Raw genomic sequence first — 22,179 nt, 5'->3', positions numbered from 1 at the left:
AGGATACCATGTATCGAACGGTGGGTCTAACCTCGTCGTCGCCGATCTCTCCTAGACTTCCGCAAAGCTCCAAAAGTTCGAAACCCGACCCTTTTGAGGGTCGAGTCGGGTTTCGGGCTTTTGGAGCTTTTCGAGCTTTGCGGAAGTCTAATCTCTCCCTCGTTATCCTCACGATACCGATAGAATAAACCTACGAGATCGAGGACTATATTCTTAGTCTAAACGAGATTAATATCTCGGCCTCTATCCTAAAACTAAAGGGACAATCTAACTTTAGTGACTAGTAAGGACTTCCTTTTCCTTCGATACCTGGGAACGCCAGTGTATACAGTGTTGCACGTGATCTGCTGACAGAAAGATCTATTGGCTCTTGGTGGCCCATCTGTGTACCCGGTGGGGCACCATTGATTGGTGACGGGTAGGTCCGTAACACTACTCTCTACCTTACCCTCACTACTAATAACCGGTATTATTTGTATACAACATATGAAAAAACCGACGTTTGGGTGATCCCCTACGAATTGGTGGCGGACCCTCGCTTGCGGGGGTCCGTATTTTTTGAAAAAAAAAATTTCAGGGGCCGGTTAGTGCCCTTAGACGGGCGATGTGGACAATTCAACAAGCTCGTCGATGTCCTCCTGTAGCCAAACCAATCAGAATCCAAGAGCGCCATCTGGTCGTAGTCTATCAATGGCAATGTAATCACATTGCTAAACCCACTCTAGTCATGTGACCGATGCTTTCTTGACCAATCAGAGGCCAGATCTCAAATCTGAGATCCGGGAATTTTTCCACTGCATGTTGTATGTTGAAATTTAAATATTCACTTTTATAGATACCAAGTTTAAGTTTTTAGGACCATTCTATCACGTATAGTTAGATTATTCCACCGTACCTATTCCATAGTATTTAGTAGTCGGCTTTCCCGACCAATCCAAACCATGCGATCTTGCCCAAATCACAGAGGCGTCAGACTACATTGACGCCGCTAATCTCGATTCCGTAGGAGTCTTGGTGTATGCATGAAATCAATTATAGTTTAGCGTTGAAAAGATCCAAAGGTATATTAATTATGAAAAATCAACTTGAACTTTCAACAGACAGAATGTGGGACTTCCCAGTTGCTCCACTTGCGGCACAGACGCGTCCAGGCATGTCACATCGGGGGAGGTTCATCAAGTCGCCCCCAAGGAGCGTATCGTGGATTTCTTTGAACTTTTTATCCGACTAGTGACGCCCTCAAGCCCCCCGCAAAGCAAGCAACGCCCTACTATCCTCTCTGCTCTCAACCTCAGCCTCTCCATGTAGAAGAATCGCTTCACCGACTAGTCGACACAAGCCAGGTCAGCCTCACGCTCAGAGAGCCGCGAAACCTCGATTCCTTCCGGTGGTATACGTCGCGCGAGCTCGCGGGGTATATCAAGATGGTTATGGCAAAGAGTTGTGCATCAGGTGAGCCAGGAAGAGCCAGCAGTGCGGCATGCATTGACGGTATGTGTGAGGACTAACCGGGGTTGGGGGCAGCAATTCTTTAGTTTCGCTCTCTACTTTAGGTAAATGCATGGACGGAGCATGAAATGGCTCCATGGCAAGATGAGGAAGATGCGAGAGAATCTGAATGGATAGAAGATTAACAGGTGCCGAAAGAACAACCCACGAGAAAAGTTCATAGTGACATGAAAAAGACAATCTACAAACGGGTTGGAAAAAAATTGGTGTGTTTTTGAAGAGCAACTGACTACTTCGAGTTGAAGCCAGCCGCCTCTTTCAGCATATCTGGCATGTGCAGACCAGAGAGGTGAGACGGGCTGCAGGGGCAGCCATGCGCGCAAATAGGTATCTAATTTCCCCTCGCCCCCCTGACCCGCAAAAAAGAGAAGAGATTTCGTCACTCTTCGAAGCATGGAACGTGAAATAATTCGTTCAATTCTGAAAATCGGGATTGAGTGAAGGGATCATTGGATCTTGTTCGACATCGACACTGACTTTTTGTGCATTTAATTGCTCCGGACAAAGTCGGCCTGAGCTCGGGTATTCTTGATCGTTTTCTTGATCATATCCTCCACTTCATCCCAGTCGCTGGTATCAATGCGGTCGATGATGCACTGGAAGTGCTCTTGGATCTTGCGAAGCATTTCCCACTCATTTCGGTTGGAAACAAATGAGATTGCAACGCCAATACGACCAAAACGACCAGTACGACCAATGCGATGCAAATAGGTCTGGTAGTCGGGTGTGTTGGTGCGCTGACCAGAAGAATATTCCTCGGGGATGTCCTGAAGGGCAGAAGGTTTAGTCCTGAACGTGAAGGCGGGTGAATAATCAACTCACGTAGTTTACGACCAAGGAGACTGTAGATACATCGATCCCACGAGCAAGAACGTTGGTCGTGATCAGAACCTTGGCTTCGCCGCTGCGGAAGGAATCAATCACCGCGTCACGCTGAGATCCCTCGACGCCACCAGTCAGCGAGGCGACAGTGTGGCCCTCGGCAACCATCCGCTTCTCAATCTCAACGGCAGAGGCACGGGTCTATACGGGGATCAGCAATAGTCCAATGTTAATCCGAGAGGATACTTACTCGGACGAAAATGATTGAGGATCCGACAGTGAGCAGCCCATAGAGCTGGACGAGGTTTTGATATTTCTCCTCGTCAGTGCTGCAATCCATGTAGAGTTGTTTGATGCCCTCAACAGTCAACTCTTCGTGTTGGAGTGTAATCTCGTTTGCAGCAGGGGCAAACTTGCCCGCATAGCGGTAGACGTGAGCGGGGAAGGTTGCGGAAAACAGGACGATTTGAACATTCCGAGGAATCATCCTACCCAGAGGAACAATTAGCTGAAAGCTTTGAGTGCCAGGAATTTCAAAGTACTTACGCCTTGGCCCGAATACATTGGTCTCCCAGGCCTTGCTGGTCAAGCATGTTATCCGCCTCATCTAGAACAAGCACCTTCAATCCAGTAGGGTTCATAATACGCTTCTTAATCATATCCTGAACAGTTCCAGGTGTGCCAACCACAACCGAGCAATCCATCTTCGATGGGCGAGCATTGGAATCGGCAGGAACAGCAGTGCCGATGACGAGACCTTCAAGGAACTGACCCATAATCTGGATAACGCCGACAATCTGGCGAGCCAATTCGCGGGTAGGAGCGAGGATCAGAGCTTGAGGCGTCATCTGCAACTGCTCCGTTGAGAGGTCGAGACGACTGAGGACATTGAGGACGAAGGCCGCAGTTTTGCCGGTACCGGACTGCGACTGACCAACCAAATTCTTCGGGGGATTGCTCATCAAAAGGGGAAGAGCGCGCTCTTGGACCTTGGACGGCTTGCGGAAATTCATGGTCGAGAGACCTTTCAGAATGCGCGCGTCACTGGATTGTCAATCAAGTTAGTTGCGAGACATTTTTTCCAACGGCGTATCAATAATTAGCACTTACAGGCCCAGATCTTCAAAGCTCTTGACTGAGTACAGGGGGTTGTTTGGATCCGCTTGTAAATCACTTAATTTCACAGCGACAGTGTAGTCGGGCTCTTCGAGCTCTGCCGAGCCCTGCGCGGGGGCAGAGGCTCCGTCCTCCTTAGGAGTGGTGGAGACATTGGAGGTATCTGGGAAATCAAAGAAAACACGTTAGCTAACAACCGGGGTATTGCGTGTTTTCCGGTCGTGTGGACTGGAGGAATCAGCGACGGTGGCGTGGTCTCGTTTCGTACCGGTTGGCTTCGACTCATCAGGTTTGGTGATACGGTCAGCCAAGGAGCCCGCAGCAGTGGTCTCTTGACTATCAGACATTGCACGAAAGTCTGGTGGGTATCTTTAAAACCCAGAAAGAGTTGGAGAAGGAAGGGTGGAGGGGTGGTCGTGGGGTAAAGAAAAGTTCGAAATGAAATCAAATGGCCGAGTGCGCGATTGAGTAGATATGGCGTCAACTGAGAACGGCTTCGGTTGGTACTCAGGTAGAATGGAGGAAATCAGAAATCCAAGCACCAAGGAGAGAAGAACAATAGCCAAAGAGAACAATAGCCCTCTGAACGGAAGAGCAAAAACAGATGACGCTGGAGGGATAGAGAACTAGTCCGAATTGAGTCAAAGTGAAAAAAAAGGTAATGGTATTGTCACAGGAGGGCAGGCAAAATACTAATTCCCAGCAACGTGTGTGTTTGGTACTGTCACAGGGACCAGTCTTCTCCCCGCCTTGGCCATTGAGCTCACTCTTCCTGTCTGAATGGCCTCAGTAGCCCATTGAACACTGCCTAGTTGGAGATATCGATTTATTTAATTGATTTCAAGACAAGTAGCTCATTGAAGAGCAGCGCTGATATTCGGCAACCCCATTTCATTGTTTGGCCTTCCATTCCCGCGCTGTCCCATGCGCGTCTGCCTTGGGATCTTAATCCAGCTATGGCGGCCGCAGACGTCGCTCCCCAATTCGGTGCTGAGTTAAAGGTATCCATACAACACCTTGTATGGTCATAGTCCCAGATGTATAACTAATAAGATTATTTTATATAGGATTCCTTCAAACCAGTTAACACTTGGGTATGGTCCCGACATCCTTTCCCCGCAACCAACCCGTCAGATCACCCTGTGCGCTTGAAGTGGAGCTAATGCAAACGTGTTGCACAGGTATCAAATGGTATATCATGGGTAGACGAGATACACCAATTCTACCGCGAGCGCAGTGCTATCGAGAAGGAATACGCATCCAAGTTAACGGCCCTGTGCAAGAAGTATTCTGACCGCAAGTCGAAGAAGATCAGCCCCTTGAGTGTAGGCGATACACCCACGTTAACCCCCGGTTCCCTCGAAAGCGCATCACTCACCACATGGACTACGCAATTGAACGCCGTGGAATCTCACGCCGCCGAGCGGGACAAGTTTGCGTCAGAATTGGTAGTGCAAGTGGCGGATCCTCTGAAACAAGCTGCCATTCAATATGAAGAGATCCGCAAATGCCACGTTGAATATCATGGAAAGCTGGAAAAGGAACGGGATGCAGCGTATGGCGAACTCAAAAAAGCCAAAGGTAAATACGATGGTGCATGCCAGGAGGTTGAATCTCGCAGAAAGAAAATGGAGTCCGCTTTCGATCATGGCAAGGGCAAAGCTCAAGCAGCATATCAACAACAAATACTGGAGATGAACAACTATAAGGCATGGCTTATTTAACTGAACCCTTGGTGTCCCGGTGCTAACTTACGGGGTAGAACCTCTACCTCATCAGCATCAATGTGACAAATAAGCTCAAGGAGAAATTTTACCATGAATATGTCCCCGAGGTGATCGATGTAAGATGAACCAACTACTCCCCGTGTCTTGGATCAATGCGGGCACTCACATCTCCGGCCAGGGATTACAAAACCTCAATGAAACACGAGTCGCAAAAATGAACCTGATGTGGTTGCTCGCCGCCCAACTTGAAAAGGCGTCTCTTTCAAATAGCACAGAGCACATAACCAATCTCTTTGTCGAAATTCCTCGCAACAATCCTCGTCTGGACTCGTTGATGTTCCTCCAGCACAATGTGACCCAATCGCAGGAACCTGCAAATCTAGCATTTGAGCCAAGTCCAGTATGGCACGACGATGATTCAATTATCATTGATGAGGCCGCTAAGGTCTTTTTGCGCAACGTCCTAAGTAAAAGCAAAACTCAAATCCGCGAACTACGAGTTGAGTCAGACCAGAAGAGGCGTGAGGTTGAAGCAAGCAAGAAAGTACGGGAAAATGTTCAAGATGGCAAAGATAATCGAAACGAGTTAGATGTCGTGAGGTCGATTTTCTATATCCAAGAGTCCCTGCATGAAGTTGATCGCAAATGGGTCACAGCCGAGGTAGAAACGGCGACTATCATGGCAGTGGCTGGAGATTTGTCGTTGGGAGCCCAGAACCACAATTTCCGCTCTCAAACATTCAAGATCCCGACAAATTGCGATCTATGTGGCGAGCGCATATGGGGCCTGTCCGCCAAGGGCTTTGATTGTCGGGATTGTGGTTACACCTGCCACAGTAAATGCCAAATGAAGGTGCCCGCGGAGTGCCCAGGCGAGCAGACCAAGGAAGACAAGAAGAAACTCAAGGCCTTGCGTCAAGACCAGGCTGGTGCCATGCCCGTTGTGGATGTCGGCACCCCTACAGCTTCCACTGCCGCCCCGTCCCTGAGACGACAGAACACTATGAATTCTCTTAGCTCGGGATATGCGGCCAGTTCGGCCCGGTCGATATCCAACGTTCCTACTCAGAACACGCCTGAAAGCCCAGCAGATGATCCTCCAGCTCCCGTCGCACAGACTAAGCCAGCTGCCGCAAAGAGAAACCGGGTGCTAGCACCACCCCCGACAGCCTACATGACTGCACCTCCGCCGAGCGACTCCGGCATGGGGTCAAAGTCCAAGGAGCCATGGGGTAAGATGCTGTACGCGTATCAAGCCACCGGCTCAGATGAGGTTAGTGTGGAAGATGGGGATGAAGTGGTGATCCTCCAACCAGATGGTACGTCCTCTTGTCCTATCGTGTACTCCCAAGATTTACTAACTAATGCACAGATGGTTCTGGATGGATGCGTGTCCGCTCGGGGGCCAACGAAGGACTTGTCCCGGCTGCATATGTCGAAGCTGTCCCTACACCCTCTCCGGTGCCATCCGCCAGTCCCAGTGTGCCTGAGCGACCCGGGTCAACGTACTCAAATTCATCGGCATCCCTGGCGGGAAGCGCCGCGCAGAAACGTGTCGGACCAGCTGTCGCACCTAGACGAGGAGCCAAGAAATTACAGTATGTCGAGGCATTGTACGAGTACGAAGCCCGCAGCGATATGGAGTGGAATATGGCAGAGGGAGACCGATTTGTCCTAATCAACCGGGACAGTGGTGATGGGTGGGCCGACGTCGAACGGGGTGGTGTCACGAAGAGCGTTCCGGCGAACTACATCCAGGAGGTGTAGGCCGGGGGGCATCTAGGCTATACCGCCTGGCCTTCGTACAGTGTTCTGGACCGTTGACTCTTTGTCTGTTTGTGTGTCCTTCGAAGATCCCGGCCAGCTTTGTGTTGATTTTTGTTCATTCTCCTGTATAGTCGGCGTCGTCAGTGCCGTTGTCGTCATTATTTTACATCAGCCAGGAGCATTGGGGGCATTCGTGCTTGGCATTCATTCAGAGTCTTGGATAGAGCATTGGACACGTTGTTTCCATTGAATCCTCATGAGAGTTAGAGCTGTACCAATTGTAAGCCGTGGTGCAGATGCACCAAGATATATCACAAACAGCACCGAGCCTGTGGTTCCGCTCTTCCATTTTGCCTGTACGTCGTCCCGAAAGAAATTCCATCGTTATCATCAACCATCATGCGAGTAATTGACCAGTTTCGCTGGCCGCTCTCCTCTTGTTATTGCGAGACAGGCGGAAATCCGGTATCTAGATGCTCGAACCCTCTCTCAGCCGACCACATATATCGGGACCAATCCTCCACCTGAAACACTTCCTCCATCGCCGGCATCTCCAAATCCATGTTTAGGTCGACGTCGGCCAGATACTCCAATGTGCTATCACTCAATTCCAGCGCAGGGTCCAGCGAGAAATCAAAGGGGTTCACCCCTTCGAGCGGACTAGCCATGGGCAATGTCGGCGCAATCTGGGCGCCCGAAACAGCCAGCGAAGAAGGCTGGAGAGAATATGCCGGATCAAACATAGCAGCCGCCGTGGTCTCGGCCTCCGAGGCAACGGGATACTCATACAGCGAGCCCGGTGCGGAACGTGAGAGGGAGCCACCCTGCTCTGTGCTGAGTGTCTGGCTCAAGTCCAACCCGGGCACAACTGACCCAGAGAATGACCCAGCGTGTCTAGATGACCCCATCCAAGCTAGCGAGCCCTCTGAGCCCGACCAATCTCCTGCTCCACCAGCATCATGGTAGGCAGGAGTCTTCCCGGGCGATGACGCCGACGAAGCCGAACAGCCCGACTTTGACCCGGACCTGGACTTCGCCTTTGTCCCAGACGCTGAGAGAGGCTTCCTCCCCACCGAACCCGCGCTCGACCCCGATGGACCTGGACCTGGACCGGGACCTGGACTTGGACGAGGGGCAATGGGAAGGAAACCGGTTGGATTATGCCGCGGATGGAGTCTTCCGTGGCTCGAGGCTTTCTAGAAAAAGAGCAAACACCAATCAGCACCATGGCGTTTGCAATTTCTCATTCTTCCATCTGCCGAACGACTTCGGCTGTGTTTTGTGTTTGCGTTACTTTTGAGGGAGACTTGAGCTCTGCGTCCCGTTTTGCGCGCGCATGCTCGATGGGCGATGTGCAGGGTGTGGCATTGCACATTGTACATATGGCGAAAGGACGGCCTTTGCGCTTGATCCGAATCAATGGACGATCTAGGTATGGTTTTTATCATGGTCAGTTTTAAGAGGGTCATGGGGGTAGAGCAAGGGGAGGATATTGGAGAGGGGAGAGGGGTTTATCGTAGTGAGGTATGGGAACGAGGAAGATAAATCCAGCGAATCCAGCTATTCAGAGTACTCACCATGGTGTTTGCAGCTGGTTACACGGTGGCCCCGTAGACAAGCTTCACACGCCCACTTTTGACCGTCGATAAGCATAACTCGTTCCGATGAAGGTTTTTGGTGCGTGGATGGGGACGAGCTTATATACCTTTTTTTTTTTTTGGTCTTTATTGATCGTCCTGTGGTAGGACTGAGGGGTCACTCGGGACATAGAGAGCTATGGCACAGGACCATTCTCCGTTCCCCCCCCCCCTTCTATTACTCTATAACTTGGAAATCACCTTGTGGTGTGTCGTGAGGAAATTCACCTTATGATTCGACACGTAACCACAGTCACAGGATTGACTACGAAGTATTTCAACGGGTGTGTACTTGGGTGGTTCTGTCAGGGGTTTTCTTCTGCATTTCAACTAGGGCTTGAAGCTATAGTTTCATACTACTCTGCGGGCCTTTTGTCCTGTCGGAGAATCACAGAATAAAAATGACTGGAAAGTGTGCTCTAGCTACTCCATCTACTCTAGCTACTCTAGCTACGTATCCCTTCGGGGATTAGAAATCCCTGTGTTATGAGGGATTTTCGTCAGTTGGGGTCCACGCGAACAGGAATTTTTCCAATTCTCCTAAATACTACGCCATCTGGGAGAAATGCCTCATAACTTTTTTTTTTTTTAATATAGTTCTTAAATTGAAGAAAAATTTCAGGGTTCCAAAAATTTGCACGGCAATCGAGACTGTTCCACCGTGCGGCTGGTGGAATCGTAGATATCACGCTAAAAGGCCAGGGTCTCCATCTGGAGGTGGCTGTGCTGTTTGAGGGGATTTTTCAATCGTGGGATTGTTTCATCTTTGCTCAGTGAAGTGCGTGCTTCGATATGATAGACTCCCTTCAATTGTCTTTCTCTGTCTTTTCCCTCTTCGCCAAAAAAAACCCCCCCGGGGAAAAAAAACGAAATAAAAAACAATCAAGCTCCTATCTCCGCTGTCAGTACGGAATAGACGCGAAGGCCGGTTCTCACAGCCCCGCATGCGCCATTTTAGATAAACCTGAGGCATTTTTCCTTTCCACTGGTTTCCTCCAAAGCGGGATCCTTTTCATTTGACAGGAAATAACGCTGTCGCCAGTTGCGTCACACGGGATAAGGTGCCTTGGCTCTTTTTTCTCCTTGCTGTACCGGAAATCGTCTATTTCGGATTTTTTTAAATCACTGAAGCATTCAAGGGGTAGCTTTTACTAACATCTCTGAGTGCCAAGTCCGCGAGGGGCTTGGACGATCCTCTTCGTGGACCTAGGGATAATGAATGTCTATCCACTTTCGGATGTATCTTTCGGCTAGAGCATAGTTCAACAACAATTGAATGCTCATCTTGGATCCTCCAAATCCCGGGAAGGCGAGCACATCCCTACAAGAGTTTGGCCTTGATTGCCTCGACTGTACCGATGCCTCCGAGTGCCCGTGTGGCATGGGGAACTTGCGTCACCTCGATCGCTGTAGGTTAGCATGTCAAGAGAATAGTATACCGGGAGCTTCAAGCAGACCAACGCAACATGCGGACACGACGATTTATATCAGTATTCCAGCATCCCCCTCGGGAGGAGCCCTGTTATCTACATTGCAAGGACCGCCTGGGATGTTGCGCCCCCCCCCCCCCTGATTCAGTTCGGGTATTATATGGCGATGATTGAATCGCTCTGCGAGTCGTTCGTTTCACCGCATCGTTCTTGCTATTAAAACCTAGTTACACCGACTGTTGGACCAATGTAGAGCCAGCAGCGTGAGCTTTGACGCGTATCTCAACATGTCCATTGGGATTCGGTGATCATTTCCAGCCACATCTATCCGTATCTCACTCCATACTGACCAAGATGTTTCAGTGTACAAGGTTGTCTAAATCTAACATTGACATCTCGGATCGATGCGGTATGAGTCTCCTATTTTCATTTGGATTCATCCGCAAGATCCGGGTGACACGGATCCCAATTACGAGAGTCGGAGGGAAGGTGGGTGAGTATTCTCACCGAGGACACTTGCCGTCCAGCCTATCATTGGAAACAATGTGTCAGTGAAAAGCCCCCCCCCCCCCAAAGAGACTGAATCAATGAGGAAACTATCGAAATCGATTAGAAGTCAGTTCGACCTTCAAAACTGGCAGCAAGTCCACTGGCCTGCGACAAAGACTCTGTCCAATTTGCCATGCATCACATGCTTGAGTATCTCCAGTCTGTTCCTTGTTTATTGCCGACTGTCCCCGGACAAGCGGCTACGCTCTTCTGCTCCTATTCGCCTCGAGTATCGTTTTCATCACTTGAGACATCTCCGCCTTTCCTGAATTTGACAGCAACCCTCCCATCGGATCACATCTCCCCTCTCACTTCCCCGGTTCTTTGCCTTTAAATCGAGGACGGAAACACAGAGACCTTGGGTCGGCCTTTTCGGTGGTTAGGGCAGTCGGTAGCTATACGAAGGGCCTACAAACCACAGCGGTGTGTTGTGGGGCTCAGCCTCTTTTGCCATGGGCACGCCCGTATTGGCAGAATATTCGGAAGCGTTGTCAAGGATATAGAGTCAGATGGAGTGGTCTCTTTCATCGGATTCAGCCTGCGTGCTTCTGTCCGTGCCTCTGCCTAACGGTTCGATTCTTTCGACATGGTCCTGGGCGCCAATCCACCCTATTGGTCTTGTTTCCATAGTTGCCTCTTTCCTGGGAGCCGGTCCGGTCTTACGAATAGGAGCCAGCATGGAATTGAAGTTACCAACAGCGGACTAGAAGGCTAGATGGACAGTCTTGGTTGACATGAGTATCTTTTCTAACGCTTAGACTTCCCACAAGCGCTTTTGAGGTGGCTCACCACTTTTGGGTATATAGGGCAGCCATTATCTCTCCTTCCTTTGCCTATTCTCCTCCTCCTCCGCCTCCTCTTCCTTCTCTTGGTCTCTGGGGCAGCGGTTTATAAGAACCCTCTGATGATGATTGGCAGGGCATCGGGGTCATCAGATTTGTACATTTCTCTCATAGGCACGACAGACATAATAAGAGACTTTACATCCTGGATGACCGGCGCGCCAAAACACAGGATTGAAACCAAGCCAACAAGTCCCGCGCAAGCACAGATCATGGCTTCCCAGCCAATAGCGGGGATCTTACAATGTACCAAGAGCCTACTTGTATCCTTACTCTTCTTGCAATTACGTGCATCAAAGATGACTGTGTTCCAGTGCACCATTCGATCTTGCTGATACATGACTACAGTCTTCTCAGTTTGCCCTCGCGTCTGCGTATTCGGCAGCCAGGTAATGTAGCACCAGCATATCTCTAGAATCCAATCCGTGTCCTTCCATCAATCCTTGCAAGTCGAAGCCGCTAGGAAACACCCTTGGAAGACAATGCCAAGTGCAAGTCCGGCTGCACTGAAAATAACCCTGCAATTTGTAGATCCATAGCTGCAAAGTATTTAGCTATCACGAGCTGTGAATTCGAACATCATGCCCTAAACATTTCAAAGGAGCGTGCAATTTTAATCAAACAGAAGGTCGTTTCGACTCGATGATGTTACCACTACCGGGCACATCTTTTGGCGTGTAGGCAGCTTGCATCATGATCCATTTTGGAATCCGGTTGCCTTTCCAAGAGGAGATGACTTCGTTCCAGCTGGGATGAAGCTCTGATCAACATCCCGGGAAACAGTAATCTGCCTGCTCTGCCCGATAGACTCTATGGACGTATCTACGTTTAGTCAGTAACTTTCTGTTTGGGCGCCAGTTGACTGAAATTGCTCCGGGGTGGCACAACGGAGAAGGTAAAGTCTCTGCCCTGTGGATATCTGCTCCAAACTTACTCGCGAAGCAAGTATCCCAAGTTGGATTGATGCATCTCCCCTGTCATCCACAGTCTGACAAACCATCACATCCACGCCAAGACCACTCAGCCACCTTATCCGTGATTGTCCAATCAGCGCCAAGATGTCATCCTCCTGAGCCAAGCCTTGGAATCCAAAACCCAAATGTAATTCTGACTCCAGACGATCAACTTAGATCAAAAATTCAAACCCCTTCCAGACAATCAACTAATACCCCACAGTTCTCTCGGACCTGGGCACTGATCGATTTCAAAGCTGGATTTCGAGCCCTTCGTCCCTTGTTTTCTCTTTCGACCGTTGTTGACCACATTCATCCTCCTCCTCAGCTTCCTGACATCAGGCGCAGCGATAGGCGCTCCCTCGATGCGGATTTCCCGCGTCTGATCACATACTCGAAGCTACCCCTCAGACGATATTGCAACCACAACGAATCCACGATACACCCTTAACAAGTACTCTTCCCCCGAGATTCGAACACGAAGATAATGACTCAAGGCCCAAGCTTCCTGAACTGACAATCGACTTGAGAAAGGATGGGCACGAGTGTCTCGGACGAAAGTCCGAACCTGAAGCCGGGTCTCTTCCGAGTTTCTATTTCGTGTAGTGAGACAGTCTATTTGTACAGAGCTGGCTTTCCAATCTGGAATGGCTGAACCCCCATCATCCTATCATGAATCTGGCGCCTCCTAGTTTGGTCATATCAACTCAAGATTGCCGAAAAGTGCGGCCCAGTTGAGCTGGTGTATTACATAGAAGCTGGACGTAAGGGCGTAACGATTGGACTTGTGCTAAAGTTATGCAAGTCCTTCATAGTGAGACTCCGCGGCATCATTGTGTGAAATGTCAATATTCATGGCAGTGGTGGTGAGTCATTGGATTGAATATTCAAAACTCGGTCTTTCGGTGTATCCATCGCGGAGCTAGGATGGGATACTCTTAATGAAGACCCCGTCTTCGAGTGCGTGCTTTCGAAGCGCCGCCATCACAGGTCCGCAGATGTTGTTTGAAAGCATCAGCGCGCTACAAAAAATCTCCGATTCATGAATTGAATTGGTATGGCCGCTGCGATCTGTAGGAGGCGATATGGCGAAACAGGGACTCATATTGCTTGTGCCTTTTGAGGCCGAATGAACACTCGTACTCCATGGATTGTGATGTCTCAGAGTTTTCTGCCAAACCGTCCAGTTTACTTTTTGGAACCGAGATTTATTTTGGTCCAAGTCCACGGTGTCTGAGGGAGTATTCACGGAGAGGGGAGAGCGGGGGGGGGGGGGGGGGGGGGGGGGGCGACAAATGTTGATTCTGGCACAGATGGTAACTGCGCATCGATCTACGAAGTAAGTTTCTTCGGGTTTCTCTCATGTATGCCGACTACTTGCTGTGTTGCCTTTTGCTGTGTTATACATGATGAGCATTTCATGAGATCTACTGATAATATATACCCTGCCACAATAGCCCGGCCGAGAACTGCGCTATTGCGCATACACATCCTTGGCATTTTTTTTTGCTAATAATACCAATACTAGGAGGAGTAAGTCATCCATTATTAGGGTGTAGTTAAAAGCTTCTTTAATCAATTCGTTGTGTGAATTCCAAAATATACCTTATTTATTACCAGTGGCGTGCATACATTAGCGTAGATCGCACCCCTGTTGTCGCACCAGGGTAGGAAGAAAGAAACAAAAAGGGGCACAATCCTGGTCAATTTCCGAGGTTTTATTGTCAGTGTTCCAACCGTTTCTGATTCTACGCACCCATCCCAATCCTACGAAAGGAATTCCTCCCTTGTCCTATTATTGTTCCCAGGCTCTTCTTAATTTAGGATAAAGAATCTACTGATCAATTTTTTTTTTTTTAGTTCTGGTTGAAGTACGTAGGGACTCTGTAATCTCAGAGGTTCAGAACTCGCAATTTGAGCCATTGATGTCATCAAGCAAGCTCGCTACATCTGGAACATAGTGGTTGCAATATTATGATTATAATCATCATTCACTAGGGATGAGGGAAATTGACTGATGATACTTCATTGTCCCCTGAATTAAACCCCGTCTATTGCAGGCTAGATCGCGAAGATCGCGAAGATTGCGAAGAGCAATACAACAATTGATAAGCACGGAGCATCCACTCCTTGCTATGCAGCAGTCAATGCCTTCTCTCTGAACCTGTTTCATTATTCCATGGCCTCTCTATAGCCTCTATCTTGGCACACATTCCATTCAAGTTTTTTCAACCCATAAAATCATACAGTCAAGTGCATTGACTCTCACTCTGGCACAGTGCGATGGTCCTTTGCGATTAGCCCTAGCGTCAATAATCCAGAACAAGCAAAAACCGAAAACCGAAAACGGAAGAGAAAGACAATTAATGTACAACGTTGCACCCAAGGCCCCCACAATTGCGAAGATCATACAAAAAGCACACCCAAATTGCGCGTGTTGCGTGCAGAGTACATTTTTCCAATACCCTATGGGGAGATGAGCCAACCATGTGATCGACACGGGTCGGCCCTTAGTCTTAACACGCTCGCACATGGGAGTTTCCAATCTCATGGGCCGTAGACCCTACAGACAGCAAAAAAAAAAGGTTCCAACTCTGGCAGTACGTGCATAGCTTATGTCACCCTTGAACCTGTGCATCATCTAGTTCTGCAGGAACAAGGCTTCTGGTGCCGACACTTTAAGCCCTTGTGATTTTGATCTCGTGATATCGATTTCTGCAAGCATCCGGCTATTTGTGCGAACACTTGATATTAATAATATGGCCGGGTTCCCAGGCTCCGAGGCTGGAATTATAGCCGTGGTGGCTAGAATCTCACAGGTCTATGGAACATGCCGATCATTACTGAGATAGCACTATTTAGGTGATCGGCGGATACGGGGCCCTGATGCAGGTGATCGGGGTTGGACGCGTTTGCGCCCTCGGCAACCCTACATGTGTGTTGATCATGTTCCTTTCCCCCGGGATTACAGATGCCACGAGTGCTACCGTAGCATTGGGATTTGGCCATGAGGCTATGATTCTAGAAAAAAAAAAGCAAGTATTCTAATTATGCAATCATTGCTTTAGTGGTACTTTGCTTCCAAGATTCGCATGTGGCTTTTTCCTACTCATGTGGGCAAGGGACACTGGGGCCCGATTACCTGTTGAGCGCCTTATAGTGGATAATATGTGTCTGGACTTGAATAGCTTCCCTTTGTAATTCGACCAAGAGAAGCCTTGATTGATCTGTCGTATTGTACGGGATGTAACATGAGGATGATCTGAAACGGAACAAAATGTGGACATTCTTGGTAAACAGTGGACTGTGATTGGTCCTTTATTTGATCTCTATACACAAATCTGCTTTTATATGCATTCACAAGAAATCTATGCGACAAAACGAAGTAAGAAAAAACAAAAAGGAAGATAGCCCCCGATTTAGGCTTGTTGCCAATGCGTGCCAAAGAACTCCTCGCTGTAATGTCACATGCCCAAAAGTCTAGGGAAACAAAAGATACTTGTAAGAATGAAGAATAAGATCACACAAAAGAAAAGGAAAAAAAAAGGAATGCGAAGTCGTGCCTGCGGAGGCATTGGTGCTGAGTGTCAAAAGTTCGAACCAAGGTAGTCTCATCCAAGGGAAAAAAGATTGAAAGACAGAGAGACGCAGTTCATGCCATTCGTGCAGTCACTCGAGATCCTCGACGACGTTTTAAATCGTCTCGGCTAAGGAGTCTGCGTAGCTTAGAAACAAATCGACGTGGTCGACCATCTAGGAGAATGTTAGAACTAAACGCAACCGAAGAAAAAAAAGAAGATTAAGCTGACCACTGGTGCGACGAATGGGCACAGAGGATTCTTCGATAGGCTGTATCGTGTACGCCGCAGCCCAAAATCCCGTGTCATGGTAACCGGTGAATGTGCAGCTGTCGGGATTGTATTGTGGCTGCAGAGCCGCGACATGCGGGTAGAGTTTTGCTAACGGTGAGAGAAGCTCCTCTGACGGGGGTAACCGTCTGCTGTCGATGCTTCCTCGAGACTGGAAATTTCAAGTCAGATTGACTGGCCAAAGTAATGCATCCATGTGGTTTACTCACATAAAGCTCATAGTTGGTCTTGTATCCCATGGTGGGCAGTGAGTAAGTAGTAGGGTAGATGTTGCGGTGTGTTGAAGTGGTATTGTAAAACTCTTGAAGTCTCAAATGCAAGATAATAACTTGATCAAGAGACCTGAGAACTCTTCAAATCCGCGTGTGTTGAGATGCAGATTTGATCGGAAGCGAACCAGCCTGCATTTAAATAAGGACTTGGAGATGCTCAGCCGCAACAACTTGAAAGCGGGGAGATTAGTCGTCAAGCTGATCCGCATCTAGAATCCTAGATTGTTTTGTGTTTTTTTTTTTATTTTTATTTTTATATAGATAGGATTTTGTTACACCCGGGTAGTCGGGTTTTCAAACCTAGATGAGCTTGCATCGCGTCCTTCTCATTGGATGAGATGGGGGGGGGGGCGCCGAGCTGTCGGGGTCCCCGATGTGGACAAGTCTCTCGATACGAGGACTCGCGTGAACTTGGATCATCCCTGCAGATACCACGAATTGGGTCATCTCGTTCTACTCTACCCCTTGCATTCTTTTTTTGTTCTTTTTTTTTTCCCACGTTTTTGCTTTATTTTTAATTTTTCCTTTATGTTGCAACAATTCTCGCAGATCCATGGATTCCAAATGTGATATGAGATCCATCCCCGAACAGATCCGTATCCTACCTCTTTCGGCAAAAGAAGAAAAATTAGAATGTCTCATAATTTGGAGTTGTGGACCTTGAAGTGTCAGCATTGTCATACAGGTCGCGGGGCTACCCTAAGTATGCATATTAGAAGACTGAACACTAAAATTTCTCGGAGACATGAGATCATTGATCTTCGGCTAGTAGGGCTTCCAAATCATTTTAGGGTGATGTATGTTGTAGGGTGAGATAGTTCAAATGACTAGCCCCGAATGTGTTGGAACTATTGAGATGCTACTCCGTAAGAGATCCAGATCGACCATGTGGGCTTCCTAATGAAGACTAGTGAGTAATTCTATTGTCGGGTCGAAACACAGCCACACACCCCTTGCTACTTGAGGATAAGCGCACGAGCCACATCCTCGGTCACACCGTGGCTCACCGTGGCTAGTGATGATTTCTGTGGCTCAAGCTTGCTTTTCTACGATCGCTTTCCAGATCCACCCCACCCTGGCTTCACCCCCGAAACCCGGACTAGCCCGCCCTTGATCTTCACAAGTTATCGATTTTAGGCTCCCTGGATGGCTTGGTCTTCCCTGTCCGCGCTGGGTCGCGGAGCTAAAAGGCGTTCGCCTCCCCTAGAATAATAGACTATTCCAACTCAAAGTCTCAATCCACCTCCAGTTTCAAACATCTTTCATTTTCGCATACTATCAAAAAGCACATGTCACCTGTCGAACATGTCACTGAGCATGCAGGGTTCTGGAAGAGAATGTTGGGAAACCCCTCAGCGTATGAATATGCGCGATCCTTATTCTCGCGAACAGCTCGCTCAAAGTGAGTTCCTGCTTCCCTCTCGTTTGCCTCTCTTCCCGTCTTGCCTATCGCACCGGTTACGCAACGACCAAAATTCTGAGATTTTTTGGCCCTTTTTTCCAGGATCCGTCGAACAAGGCGCTGAATGCATTTCGGATAGGCGCCAGTGCTTTCATGAAGAGGATGTAATCAATCCAGAGGCTCAGTCGGTGTTGAACGGGGCTGAATTTGGTCGCATGGACCCCACGGGCTGGTTCTCACACTACAAGAATTGTGTTCAGCACTTTGTCGACATTAGCCAGCACACATCTCAAGTGCAGTCTATTGCCGCGTTCATCAATATTCGACTCCCCTGCCAGCGACCTTCTGAGTCTAGCGCGCCGATGTCTGAATCCCGACCATCATCCTTTGTTTCACTACGTCCATACATTAGACGATTGATTGTCACGGCACAGGACTCGCCGACTGTCATTCAAGGCTTCTTCGGTGGGGATTGGGAGGCCGGCGTGGGCTGTATCTACAAACAAGAGCGGGTGAACTATCTGTTCACAGCTAAGAGCAGTGGGTGGGTATCCACCAAGGCCGCCTACGACATTTCGCCCGATGAAGAGACACCCTTCTTGAGGCCCCTGCGTGACCCCTCGGAGGATGAGATTCGAGTAGCCGAGGCGCGGTGGAGCGAGTGGCTGGCAATGGAAGATTGGATGGTCGGAGCGCGCAGTCCCTGGTAGGATACGGCGGTGATGAGACACGAATTTTCTTCTTTTTCTTTTTTTTTTCTCTCTCTTCTTTTCGTTTTCTCCCAAGTTGTTCGTTCCCTAAAAAGATTTCCAGTGCTTGTGGTGTCATATCACAGTGGAGTGTAATGTGAAGGCTGTTCTAATATTTGTTGAAACCCTCCGTGCCCTACATCGCCAAAGTTTTCACTTAGCAACTAAGCCATTCAAATCATTATCAGCACGTCGCAAAGACAAACGTTGAAAATCCTTTGATTTCTTTCAGCCCATCCGCGGGTCCCGCTTCATGATCGATAGTGCCGCGCCGCCACAGTTCCAGACCAGTGGCAAATGCTCTTAAGCGACTGGAGATTCAGTAAAGCGTCATCCTTCATACGCCCGTGTGCCCGTGTATTATTAACCGAATTTTCTCAAGTTAGATAACTAGCCAGACTTGGCTAGGCACCATGTAGCCATGTTGTAGGGATCCACTAGTCTCTGACTCACCCCCGTCACGGCCAGGTGTCAACCTGTCACTTTCTGAATAAATCGATCACTAGTCTCCTCTACACACCGTACAAACTTGTGATTTGAGGATCCTCGTCATCACCCCGTGTAGAAATCGACCCCTGAATCCAGGTACCCGGGAACCCGACACATCCACGATCGACATGGCGATCTACATCTATGAACACGATGCAGCCACAACAATACCGGTACTCATCTCTGAACTACCGTATTCCACGACTCTGCTCCGGCGAATCCAACATGGCATCGCTTATCCACATGAGACCGCCCACCTACTGGCAACTTTTCCGCCCGGATTCCCCCCCGGGGCTGGACAGCCGTGGCTGGCTGCGCGAGTGGATCTTTTCTCCGGCCGCACAACCCAAATGATCATTTACTCCAGCCTCGAAGCGGAGCACACGTCAATTTCGCCGATCGTCACGATCGATAGTACTAGAGCCACTACATCGGAGAGATTAAATGTGGACACTGCAGGGTCCAATCAAAATGAAACCACCGATCATGATGCCGACACCGAGACCATCATTTCCACCTTTTCTGCCAACCCACCCATCTTAGCCGTGGCCCGCGCGCAGCTACTTGCCTTGCTTTCTTACGTCAAGACCAACCTGTTGCCATCCTACCTGTCATATTTGGAAAAATTAGCCCAAGCCACATCTACGGAAGCTGAAACCCTTCCCGTATCATTGTCCTCGACCCCAAACAACACCAGTCCCACTGCCAATAATAGTAGTGTTCCACTGATCCCTGCGCCCGATCCACAGGCTTTCCTTATTGGGAGCCTTCATACAGGTCTATTCTCTCTCCTACAGCGATCGGGATCTTACACCCTATCTGACTCGATACCCAAGATCCGGGTCCATCGCTTCGATGATCCACCTTATTATAAGTACTTTTTCCGGAGATCTGAATTCAGCCCCGAGGCAGAGTCTGGACGATCTGCCGATCTGCCGTCCGCCGATCTTTCCCTCCCATCCGGATATAGATTCCGGGACCGAAAGGGGAGGGAGGGTGTTCTGAGTACCCATCTGGATCTTGTGCAAAGTCGGACACACATCCCCAGGCCAAGGACACAGCTATCCACAATGCCCAGCGTGGCTGTTTATTTTGATGCCGGGTCCTGTGATTCGGAAGAAGTGCCTATTGCATGGGGATTCTTGGGTGTGGATGGCGCGTTGGCGACATTACATGTTGAACCGGAGCATCGGGGTCGCGGGATTGCAGTTCCATTGTCTAAGGCTATCATGCGTCGTGGGATGTCAGCAGATGGTGTTTTTGGAGCTGGAAGTGTCAAGTCCGAGGATAGTGAGGTTCGAGAGCGTGTTGGCGCTTGGGCGCATACTGAGGTGGCTGGGTATAACACGGCCAGTCAGAGGGTTATGGAAAAGATGGGGGGTCAGATTTTGACAACTGTCACCTGGACTGTTGTTGAACTGCTTGATTAAAGGGGTTAATCTCCTTAGTGTGATGTCTCCAGGAACAGAATCTACATGGCTGTTACGGTTGGGTATTTTTACGCTTGTAGCTGAGATATTTGAGGCATTTTACAATGTGCAACCAAGGAGTACAAGCTGCTTTGAATTTCTCATGGCGATGGATCTGTAAATTGCCTCTTCCTTATCTCAAGCAAAGTCCATGCAGGGTTGACATCCCTTGGGCAACTGTCCCGGCAAAGGACATGGAATCGCCACCCTCGTTGAAAACCTTGTACAGCATGATGCCCTTCTTCATTCAGATTCGGACGAGGAAACGTCCTCTACACTTTAGTTGTCGCTTTTGGTCAAGTCAGCCGAGGGCTGTAGTCTTATGTCTCCATTCACTTGAGTGCTTCAGAGATGCTCTTCTGCCAGTGCAGCGTATGTATAACACATTCAGATGCTTGCACTGTAAACCTAGAACAACGTGACAAATGGAAAAGAGGCGAGTGCAGTAAATCCAGGGACGGCCACACCCCAGTGGATCCCAATAGCCTGCATAGATTCCACAAGTTTTGTGGGCCGCAGCAACCATCAGTAGAAACCGTGAATCCGGTGTAAGAAAGAAGATAAATTAAAACGACCGAAGAACTCGGCGATGGAAGCCCGTAGAAACAATCTCACGGGATATCCGCGGACTAGGGGCGATGGACCCGAAATAATGACAACATGTCTGATCCAGCGAGTAGCGAGCTAATGGTGCCCGGGTATGCAGACGAGGCAAGGGCAACGTAAAGTATCATGGTTGCGACCAATGCCGTGGTACTCCATCATAGGACCTCGCTATATAATCCTAAGGAGTTTGGAGCTCGTTCTCTGGCTACTTGACGATTTATGGGTCAAATGATATGCCGCTACCATGATAAGGAAAGACAATGATCGCTTGGAAATCCGTCTCGTCAAGACGGATTTATGGGATTTACACTGGCTGTGAAGCGTCTTACTAGATGTGGTGAGTTCCATTTAAAGCCAGCCGCTGTGATACGATATGCTCCATACATATAACTAGAACGGGTCAAGGCGATATATAGAGGAAGACATGATGTACTTCCCACCGTGAAAATCTGAACCAATGGCCGTGTCGGTTACAGCATCGTGGCCAAAGAGGACTAGACAGATTGATTTGGAGAGGTTAGATGCTAAATCCCTAATGGTAAGGTTCACAAACGGTGAACATAGCTTAGACATCCTCCAGGAGTATGATACCTTTCACAAAGCAACTCTATATATTTGATCTCATTTCCGGGTGTCATATGAATACGGCGGAGTCTGGATCAAAGCTATAAATATCGATTGGCTTCATAGCGTAGATCGTTGCTCTCTTCTGAAGTACTGGTTAGTATCAGCTCCGGATACATCTCCACTAAGTTAAGAATCTACGAAAGTGACAAGGTTGTCCCTGCGGCGTGTTGGTCATGGAGAACACTTGCTGGGTACGTGTATATATCACCCCGAGGTAAGAATCCAACCGAGCAGCGCGTGCTGTGGATTCTTTATTTCGCGCAATGATATCGATTGATTCCGAAAACTTGCTTGCCAGTAGGACCGTATAGATAAGCTGTCGCCAGTTTAAAGCAGTCCATGTA

The 22,179-nt window shown here is 48.8% G+C and overlaps 7 protein-coding genes across 7 annotated transcripts; 4 read left to right on the top strand and 3 right to left on the bottom strand.

Moving 5' to 3' along the window:
- Positions 1–1,997: 1,997 nt before the first annotated feature.
- Positions 1,998–3,794, bottom strand: Pdw03_5613 (ATP dependent RNA helicase (Dbp5), putative; the record flags this gene model as incomplete). The annotated part of the gene is made up of 6 exons (XM_014682604.1): positions 1,998–2,276; positions 2,332–2,532; positions 2,582–2,819; positions 2,878–3,375; positions 3,442–3,610; positions 3,716–3,794. The coding sequence occupies 6 exons, from the start codon at positions 3,792–3,794 to the stop codon at positions 1,998–2,000; spliced, it is 1,464 nt and encodes a 487-aa protein (XP_014538090.1).
- A 609-nt stretch (positions 3,795–4,403) lies between these two features.
- Pdw03_5612 (Fps/Fes/Fer/CIP4 homology) lies at positions 4,404–6,941 on the top strand (the record flags this gene model as incomplete). The annotated part of the gene is made up of 6 exons (XM_066101107.1): positions 4,404–4,448; positions 4,515–4,541; positions 4,629–5,156; positions 5,210–5,290; positions 5,353–6,493; positions 6,547–6,941. 6 exons carry the CDS (start codon positions 4,404–4,406, stop codon positions 6,939–6,941), a joined length of 2,217 nt encoding a protein of 738 aa, XP_065958047.1.
- A 440-nt stretch (positions 6,942–7,381) lies between these two features.
- Positions 7,382–8,709, bottom strand: Pdw03_5611 (Copper fist DNA-binding; the record flags this gene model as incomplete). The annotated part of the gene is made up of 4 exons (XM_066101106.1): positions 7,382–8,137; positions 8,236–8,369; positions 8,519–8,573; positions 8,647–8,709. 4 exons carry the CDS (start codon positions 8,707–8,709, stop codon positions 7,382–7,384), a joined length of 1,008 nt encoding a protein of 335 aa, XP_065958046.1.
- Positions 8,710–10,295: 1,586 nt separating this feature from the next.
- On the top strand, positions 10,296–10,826 carry Pdw03_5610 (uncharacterized protein; the record flags this gene model as incomplete). The annotated part of the gene is made up of 4 exons (XM_066101105.1): positions 10,296–10,312; positions 10,372–10,417; positions 10,536–10,555; positions 10,622–10,826. The coding sequence occupies 4 exons, from the start codon at positions 10,296–10,298 to the stop codon at positions 10,824–10,826; spliced, it is 288 nt and encodes a 95-aa protein (XP_065958045.1).
- A 5,178-nt stretch (positions 10,827–16,004) lies between these two features.
- Positions 16,005–16,460, bottom strand: Pdw03_5609 (uncharacterized protein; the record flags this gene model as incomplete). The annotated part of the gene is made up of 3 exons (XM_066101104.1): positions 16,005–16,105; positions 16,162–16,372; positions 16,431–16,460. 3 exons carry the CDS (start codon positions 16,458–16,460, stop codon positions 16,005–16,007), a joined length of 342 nt encoding a protein of 113 aa, XP_065958044.1.
- A 1,322-nt stretch (positions 16,461–17,782) lies between these two features.
- On the top strand, positions 17,783–18,605 carry Pdw03_5608 (ALG6, ALG8 glycosyltransferase family protein; the record flags this gene model as incomplete). Its single annotated transcript, XM_014682600.2, has 2 exons — positions 17,783–17,895; positions 18,035–18,605. 2 exons carry the CDS (start codon positions 17,783–17,785, stop codon positions 18,603–18,605), a joined length of 684 nt encoding a protein of 227 aa, XP_014538086.2.
- A 656-nt stretch (positions 18,606–19,261) lies between these two features.
- On the top strand, positions 19,262–20,563 carry Pdw03_5607 (Acetyltransferase, GNAT family; the record flags this gene model as incomplete). Its single annotated transcript, XM_014682599.1, has 1 exon — positions 19,262–20,563. One exon carries the CDS (start codon positions 19,262–19,264, stop codon positions 20,561–20,563), a length of 1,302 nt encoding a protein of 433 aa, XP_014538085.1.
- Between the last annotated feature and the right edge of the window lie 1,616 nt (positions 20,564–22,179).

This window comes from Penicillium digitatum, chromosome 6 (genome assembly GCF_016767815.1).
Source record: "Penicillium digitatum chromosome 6, complete sequence".
NCBI classification, from domain to species: Eukaryota; Fungi; Ascomycota; class Eurotiomycetes; order Eurotiales; family Aspergillaceae; genus Penicillium; species Penicillium digitatum.
Note: the sequence above shows the minus strand (reverse complement) of the source record. Positions and strands in the feature narration are given on the sequence as shown.